The 9246-nt window shown below is 36.0% G+C and overlaps 1 protein-coding gene across 1 annotated transcript; it reads right to left on the bottom strand.

Moving 5' to 3' along the window:
• Window positions 1-1498: 1498 nt before the first annotated feature.
• Window positions 1499-7866, bottom strand: LOC110803270 (protein DETOXIFICATION 27). The gene is made up of 9 exons (XM_022008799.2): window positions 7445-7866; window positions 5683-6224; window positions 5421-5507; window positions 5047-5103; window positions 4699-4937; window positions 4496-4614; window positions 3620-3706; window positions 3389-3524; window positions 1499-1766 (listed from the first exon to the last, which is right to left on the bottom strand). Exons 1-8 carry the CDS (start codon window positions 7742-7744, stop codon window positions 3471-3473), a joined length of 1485 nt encoding a protein of 494 aa, XP_021864491.2. The 5' UTR covers window positions 7745-7866; the 3' UTR covers window positions 1499-1766; window positions 3389-3470.
• Window positions 7867-9246: the final 1380 nt, after the last annotated feature.

Here is a 9246-nt window from a genome sequence, read left to right on the forward strand (position 1 = left end):
TTACCATAAATTGTAAGTTCCTAGCTTTTAAATAACATTTTTACAAAAATAATTTTGTATACCTTGGGGGATCGTGCGCGCTAGCGCACGATCCAACAACTAGTATGCTAAGTAAGAAATGTGAAATTCAAATTTACCCTTTTATTTAAATTAAAAGTTATTCCGATGTAATAAAAAGTTAATCAATTTTGTTTAGAAGAGAAAATGGTTTTTAAAAAGAGTGAAGAAAAATTGGCGCACGTAATAGAATTTGCGATACGCTCAGCACTGACGATTGTTAAAATTTACCCAAAAAAGGTTTTGTTTGGAATCGAAAGCTAATACTATGTATTGATTGGGTTTCCTATGAGACTGTCATTCGCATAATAGTGTATCCGGAAATGAGAAGATATGTTTGCAAACAACTAGTGAATAAGCTCGGACAAAGCTCGTTTATTAAGTAACGAATGATTTTGAGCTTAAATGCTAGGCCCGATAGGTAAATGAGTTTAACTTGAACAACACCACATTAAGCTCGTTATTGTTCACAAACACTCGTTTTTAAGTCGGTTTATAATTCATTCAAGCTCCGATAAAAAAAAAATCATTATTTAATAAAATATGTTTTTTTTAAGAAAAACATGACGCTTAAATGTCAACAAACATACAAAATTAAAGTGAATCGATCATGAAGTATACCATCCCATATAATATTTGTCATATTCATACATTTTGTTAAGTTTCACCTTAATTACATAATTTACATCAATTTGACAATTTTGCAAAGCTCGATTAAAGCTAGCTCGTTTAGCTCAAACTCGAGCTCGAGACAACATGATACTTACCGAACAAAGCTCAAACAACAAATTGCAAAGCTCGAACAGTTAAAACCCTTATCAATTTAACTCGAACAATTATACATAATACCGTCATATACACTTTTTTTTTTGTAAAGGTGTATTTTTGGTTTTTCCGTACAAGTTCTAATTTAATATTTTCCCTTTTTAATAATAGCACCATTTAGATTTTAAACTATTCATTTGCAATGATATGTTACGATGCAACTTGACTAGCGCTCTTACGTCGCCATTAAAGAAGCTACCAAACCCTTTACTATCATACTTTAAATTCATTTCTAAATTTTATTTTGATAACCATTTTGGAAAATTTTAATTAACTCTTAGTATGATGAATATGATATTATTTTGTTGTAATATTCTATTAATGAGGTTCGACATAGACTTCTTGCAAGTCGGGACCATATTTTCTTCAATTTTTCAACCATAAAAATATAAATGCTTAAAGAATCTTGAGAAATAGAATTGTATACATAAATTAGGATTGTGTGATGTTTTGTATAGACAATTACAAGACAATGATGCTTTTTTTTTTTGGACAACAATGTTAAAATACTATCAGATGATTAAGTCACATAACATCACACTTTGACTCCTTTTGGATGTGTTCTTTTCACCTTTAAAAAAACGTAGGAAATAAGTTGCATCAAAAAAAAAAAACGTAGGAAATAATACGTACGGAGTTTGTAATTTTACAATTATCCCATAATATGTCACAATATTCTCACAACTAATATGTAACTACTCAAATGAGCTAAAGACTCCTATAAATTTGACCTAAAAAATTATTATTTTTTAAGAAAGGGATAAAATGTGCAGGAAATGACAGTTATTACAGGTATAATTTGTAATTTCTACAAGAATCAGGGGAGCAAAGAGAGTGCAGCAACCACTTCATCACCCTAACAGCAACATATGTTTTCTTAAACTCTGCAAAACAACAGAAATCGGCAAATTTCGCCAAACATAATCATTATGAGAAAAGCAAAAAAAAGATCAACCCCTTAAATTCCAAATACTGAATGATAAACAACTTTTGGCAGGAAAATTGATTGCTATTTTATCAGATAAACAGTTAATAGAATGAAGGGAAAAGATAAACAGACAGAAAATCAAAGTAAACAAGGCAATCAGCAAGCAAGAAACTCATAGTTGCCTCACATAATTCCTGTCTTGAATCAAACCTAACATGAACTTTGGGACAGAATCAAACAATACTAGTATTTCTATCCATACTTAGCTATAAAAACTTCATTTACAGTTTCTCCTTTCTGAGCCAAAGACCCCCATTTACCTCCATATATGCCATTCCTTCTGTTTCATTATTTCGCTCATAAAACTATTTACAGCCTTCATTTGCAAACACCCTTAAAGAGAAATGGCATGTCCTTAAAGAAACTCATGCGATCTTTTCCCTTGTGATGAGAAAAGAGAGACAGTTCTACTTAATTATCAAAAAAATAAGGAGGGATGCTAGACGAAAAGGTAACGGTTAAGGGCATTGGCATATGAAGGGAGTACAATTTATTAAGTCTAAGATCTTCCCAAACTGTTTTGAGTGTTCTTCAAGCTTTCGACCTCCACTCTCCCAAGAGTTATCTGGAGTTTGTGCCGGAACTTGTATGGAGGCAAAAAAAACTGAGCCAAAAAAAAAGTTCTTTGGTATCAACCGTATCTAACGTAAATAACATACGAGGCCAACCTTTCTGAATCCTTGACTTAATTGGAGATACCGATACGGTTACTAGATGATTATAATCATATTAGACGACCTTAATCCAGGTTTTAAAAAAAAGTTCAATTAACAAATTTAAGTTTGTGTTATCTCCCCGTATAAATCAAAATTTAACCTAAGCTTGAGTGGTCTCTTAAAAAAATGAATCCAAGTTATCAGTTTTTCACAGGTAGGTTTATATCAGAAAGGAGATTTTATTATGTATGGTGTAAAAGTTATTAAAATCTAGTTCTACTTCCAGCCTTTCAGTACCAAAAACACACATCCCTTGCATCCATCAAGTCTCACTCTTCTTTTTCTTTCTTTCTTCCCATGCAAGGAATTGCCCATGAATCCCAATACTGAAGAGCATTGTTACCTGATTAGCTAGTATGAGACTGAGTACGGGTACGCAATTCGCTACCTAATTTGCTAATTTAGACCAAAATTGTACCATATCATATTATGATTCCCCTTTTAGGTTCGTGGTTCGTGGGGTGATTAGAGAATTAGGTAACATTTCTGCAGAGTATAGAAGTTATAATAATTTTGGGCAAGCAATCTCGTGACACATTGCTTGCTAAAGACTAATGTTTGTTAAGAGTTTTTCCAACAGAAAATGTCACCATGTATAAAAGAGTGCCCTTAAATTGACTTCTTAAGTGGTCACAAACTCTGTTTTGCTAAATTATTATCAACTATATTCACAGCATTCTAGCGTCTTCTAGTTTTACAACCAACTTTACAGTTCCAACTTCCAAAACAAACAATCCCTTTTAATAAGCTAACCTCAGTTTCCATAGCAACAAGGGAATAGAATCATTTGCAGATAACTGACCTTTGTAAGTAAAAAGAAGTATAGGCTGAACCCTAGTGCCTGCTTCTTAAGCTGACAAAAAACATTGAGCAGATCGACATGTCTAGTCATCCACAGCTTTATTTACCAAAAAGTGTTTTCCACGAGTTTTCTGAACCTGCAAACAATCGGCGCTTAGCATCGTGTAAGATAATGCAGACATACAGTTAAGCAACTGTTGATTTTGGTGTTAATGGGTTTGAAGTTCAGTACCTCCTTTCCCCATTCAAGTTTGACGGCTATGATGGCAAGAAGAAATATCTGTGTCACACTCCCACCTAGCATTCCAGCCCAGATTCCCTGATCATTTGGAAGGAAATAAAATCAAGGGAGCATTTTCAGCCATCTAAAATAATCTAATCAGTAATATGATTAAACCTTATTCCACATATACTCCAAGGCAAGAACTTCATTGTTACCGTTACAAACTGTATACAGACTATATACTTGTCAGTATAGTCCTGTCAAATATCGACCCGACCCGAAAACCGACCCGAACCCGACCGAAAATGTTGAGTCATGAACAAGATTTTGTGACCGTAACCCGATTTTATCCAAACCCGAGCAACCCAAAAAGTAATGGGTCAAAAATCGGCCGAACCCGTTTTTCACCCACCCGATTGAAATTCATTGTATTTATAGTATTAAATAAGATTATGAGGAATTTTTAAGCACAGTAAACACGTTGTTGTTACTATTCTTGGGTGTAATATGATTTTAATTTGAATTTCACTAAATAAGTAAATATAAACATGTGTAGGAAAATTTGTTAATTTGTGCAATTGTGCTCATATTTTGTATATTTATTACCTAAATTAACGAAAAATATGATATGCGTTTTAAAATCTCTCAACCAGTTGGGGGTCGACCCGAACCCGAAAGTTTTGTGGTCTTGTACAAGAATTTGAAAACTCGATCCCGAACTAACCCCGGAAATAATTTTTTACAACCCGACCCGACCGACCCGTTTGACAGATCTACTTGTCACCATTGACAAGTGCGGTTATAAATTTTGAGATAGTTCAAAGACGAAAGTGTGACAAAGTAGGAGATAGGTACATAAATGGCCCTAATTGCTACCGGACTTACCATGTATCCAAAGTTTAGCACCCGTCCTATAAAAATCCCAAGAGGGAAACCCACCAAGTAATAGCTTCCAATATTTATATATGCTGCTAATGCTTGCCAACCGGATCCGACTGCTATGCCTGAGGAATATCACACGAAGCTGTTACACACTGAAAACAAGATAACAAGTTCAAAGAAACATCTTCTTTTAAAAATTGAGTTACCTAAAAAAACTGGAGGGATGCTATTCAGGAAAATGGTGGAACCAAGAAGAAATGCAAGGTCACGGACAACAGAGACCACAGATGAGTTAGGTGTGAAAATCATTGCCAGTCTATCAGGAATGGCTGTGACAAGTGCGAAGAATATCAGACCGATGACCAAAGATGTCATCATACAAACTTTAGCTGCAAACTTGGCACCACTGACATTTCCTGCTCCCAACTCAATGGCTACTCGCACGCTGTATACCAAGAATGAAACAATTAAAAATTGGAATTTATTTTCTCAAGTCAATGTGAATTACGGAGTAAAGAACAAGAACTTAGAAGAGATTTTAAAGAATAAGTTACCCAGTGGCAGCAAGTATTCCGAGAGGAACCATGGACTCCCAGCCGTACAGAGTTACACTGTAAATGAAAATCATCCCATTATAATCAGAGGAACACTTTTGGATAAAATACTCCCTTTATTCCATATTATATGTTATCTCAGTTCAATATATTCAATTATTCAATATTATATGTCTTTCTAAAATACCAATGAAATTATATAAAAAGTAGAAAAAAAATTAGTGGATTTGAAATAGAATTTCCATTACTAACATGTTTTTAATGTGAAAATATGTAAGACTAATAGTATGGAAAAGAGTATTTCATAGACAATTAAAGAAGCTAATCTAGTTAATGATAAGCAAGCAGAGCAATGGCGTAGGTTCATTTCCAACCATATCGAGAGAGCATCAACAGCAACATGTGAGCTTCCAGCATCCCCAGACGCTATAACTAGCAACCGATAATAGACATTCTCCAACCTACACCACAATATAATTTTGACAAGGAAAATCATAGAAAATAGTTATATTTATGAATTGTGATCAGCTCATTGACTTGTACTGTTGTACCAAATACATGTAGAAATTAAATAACAGTAAACTATTTCATCAGAATATAAACTGGCAGAGAAGATATTTGAGTCAAAATACCTACAAGACCATGACACCAGAAGCCAAGGAAAGCTTGAAGAAGTCCCACAATTCAGTAAAAGCTTGCAATGAGAAACCTTTCCACGTCTTAGGACATCCGCCATAAATAACATAGCCATACATTATAAAAACTGAGAGCCACCAGGAGAAATCTAGGGTAAGGGCTGCCCCGACTATACCAACACCAAGCTTATAAATAAAAAGCCAGCTAATAATGGCATGAACTGCCAGAGCCACAGCAGCAGACCAAGCAATGATAGCCGTTTTAAGTTGGCTCTGCAAGAATCTCTGTAATGAGAACTGGAATATAAAACTCAGGTGCATGGGAATCAAATACCTCGCCACTAAGCCGGTTCGTTCCGCCACTTCGGCTGATTGACCAAGGATCTTCAGCAGAGGTGTGGCAAATATGAACATAGGAAGCAAAAGAATGGCACAAAAAGAGAGAACTACACATGACCTCTGCAAGTAGATGCCTAACATATGGTGTTGTCTAGCACCATAGGCTTGTCCACATAATGTCTCCAGTGCAGTTGCCATTCCTAGCTATACATCATAAATCCACCCATAGAAACAAGGAAAAAGGAGAGTGTTAATAAATCCACACAAAGAAACAAGAAAAAAGGAACGGTAATATCTTAACCTTGATGTTTCCCCAAGTGTTATCCTGAATACCTGTGCCCTCCCCTTAACAAACAAGGACCATTATATTGTATAGGCAAAACAAGTTATTTTCTTCCATCGCTCCACCTTGAATACATACTCCCTCCGTCCCTAAAAGATTGCCTCATATACCATAAATGGATGTCCCTAATTGTTTGCCCCATATCTTATTTGGTTTATGGTCACCACATGTCTCTCCTCGCATACAACTATATAGTCTAACTAAAAGACAAATCTACCTACCAATTTGCTTTTGATATACCCAATTCTTAATAAAGTGAACGAAAACACCTTTGGGCTATCTTTTAGGGACGGAAGGAGTATACGGCTAGCTTTTACTCTTGAAGCTTTACAAAGTCATTATGGAGTCATAACCTTCAACGTTTTACATGCTACAAACTGAAAGTTCTACTTTGATAGAAATTTCTTGAATTCTTAATCCACTCTAGCTATTAATAATACTCCGTAATAATGTGATGAAACAAAACCCTTTAAAGACTCTAAATTATAACAATTTACTTCCCTTGATGTTATAAATATCAATAGTCCTCCAATGTTTACATAAATGGTTAATAAAGGTGGTTTTGAGATTTATACAACAACAAGTCAACAACAACAATATCAAAGCTTGGGAGAAATTATGCCTTCCCAAGACTGCATGAGGTTGGAATTTGACTTGCTTGCAAACATGGAACAAAGCTTCTATTTCCATGTTACTGTGGAATCTACCCCAAAAGAAAGATAAGGATTGGGTTAAATGGGTGCATATGTATTTATTACAAGAACACAGGGCCAAAATGTTCAGCAAGAATATTCAGTGATGTTTCATCAGATTCAGTGATGTTTGCAGAAGCCTAAAATTATGGGGTTAGTGCTTTAATGTTGAGTTTTTCTAGTTTTGTTCGTTCTAATAAGCTCCCTCCTTCATATAAGGCATTAAGGCAACAACTAAAAATCAATTAATCGAAATCCCTTCAACTGAAATTAAAACTCCTAAAAACAATTTCACAAAAAATCCCCATAATCAAATTCTATCAAAATCAATAAAATTGCTATGTTCATAGAAAAATAGAGACAATTGAGGAGAGAGATAGAGGTAATACCAAGAAGCCAAAGCTAACAGCGATGAGAAAAGTAGTGGAAATGGAGAAAGCAGCAAGATCAAGGTCACTTAAATGGCCGGCAAAAGATTGAGTGATGATAGTAAGAGAAAACATGGCGAAACGGCAAAATACAGAAGGCCCTGCAATTTTCCATATTTTCTTAAGTTCCTCCCATATTTCTCCTGTGATTCCTCCGTCAATATGAACATCGCCATTGTTGGGATTGGGGTGGAGCAATAGTGATTGTTGTTGTTGATGTTGTTCCTCTTTCATTTTTGGAATCTGGGATTTCTTCCCCATTCATTTGTAATGTCACTAGCAGTAGTCGGTAGAGGTGTCAAAAACTGACCCGACTTGAAAACCCGACCTAAACCGACCGAATCCGTAACCGATCATGATCTGAAATTACAGTAAAACAGGTAACCCGAACCCCGACCTGTAACCGACCGAAAAAACCGATAATCGATTTTAACCCGATGTTGTAACACCCGAACCCGACCCGAAGATGACCGATAATCGAACTGACCCGTCCGAACAATGACCCGAATCCGATTCGATACCCGACCCAATGTCAACCCGGAATCGATTGTAACTCGATGAAACCTGCTATTGACCCGACCTGTGACAACCTGCTACCCGATTTACCTGACCTGTTGATAACCTGACTTGTCGTTGACACGATCAAATATTAACTTCAACGATAAATCTATTTTAATTATTTATTACTAGATAGTAGATACTGAAAAATTTAACTCTAAAATAAGTTAAACAATATTTTTTACAATATTAAATAATTAAAATGTATAGGTTAATTATCAGACCCAAGTTTGACCCGTCCCCGAGAGTGACCGGACCTGAATTCTATATGATCCGATTATTATCCGATCCAAACCAAGACTCGAACCCGAAAATAACTATGTTGCAAACCGACTCGATAAAACCCGAACCCGAAATTACCTGCTACAAACCGACTTAAACCCGACCCGATAAGACCGAACCGGAAATCAAACCTGACCGAAATATGACCCGACCCGAACCCGACCTGAAACCGGGATAGGAAAAAACCCGACATAACCCGACCTGAAATCGACGCGACTGAACCCGAACTCAACGCGGATGGAATATTGACCCAACACGACCCGACCTGATCATGACCCGAGACCCGAGATGACCCGACCCAAACCCGACCCGATGACCTGTTTTGACAGCTCTAGTAATGTGATGTCACTTGACTTTTGTCACATACTCGTGTCACAGTCGAGTAATGACTGAGTCATTCGATTTTGGGTTAGGGTTAGATCATTTTGACCCGGATGATAAACATTTAGACCGTCTCACATTTATTTAACTGCAAACCGAATATATATATTGATTAATGATATTATTATTATTTTTTTCTTTTGTCTAGAGTCGATTAGAGCTGGCGAAATCTGACACGATGGGATAACATGACACCAACCGGACACGAAAAAAGCGAGTTAGTGTCAAGGGGTTACAGCCGTTTAGTTAAATTGGTCGGATTAGTATTGAGATTCTCAAAACGAAATCGATACGACTTAAACCGCCTACAAAAAAACCGCCTACGAAAAAACTACTCCTTTCTAATTCAATGTATTTGGTGATAACCTGTACTTCCTCCGTATTTTTATAAGAGATACACTTGGCCGGGCACGGGTATTAAGAAGAATAATTGAATGAAATAAAATAATAAAGCAAGTGGGGTTGAATAGATATTTTAATAATTAAACATGTGGGGACCATGTTATTTTGGTGGATGGAGGGTGGGGTGGGTTTATGAAATT

The sequence above is a fragment of the Spinacia oleracea genome, chromosome 2 (genome assembly GCF_020520425.1).
Source record: "Spinacia oleracea cultivar Varoflay chromosome 2, BTI_SOV_V1, whole genome shotgun sequence".
NCBI lineage: Eukaryota > Viridiplantae > Streptophyta > Magnoliopsida > Caryophyllales > Amaranthaceae > Spinacia > Spinacia oleracea.

Excerpts from the sequence above, each read along its gene's own strand:
- LOC110803270 (XM_022008799.2), bottom strand. The coding sequence starts at position 7,744 with ATGGGGAAGAAATCCCAGATTCCAAAAATGAAAGAGGAACAACATCAA. Across the intron at positions 5,104-5,420 it reads GTTGATGCTCTCTCGATATG|TGTAACTCTGTACGGCTGGG; the intron begins GTTGGAAATGAA and ends TTTCATTTACAG. Across the intron at positions 4,938-5,046 it reads GGAATACTTGCTGCCACTGG|CGTGCGAGTAGCCATTGAGT; the intron begins GTAACTTATTCT and ends CTTGGTATACAG.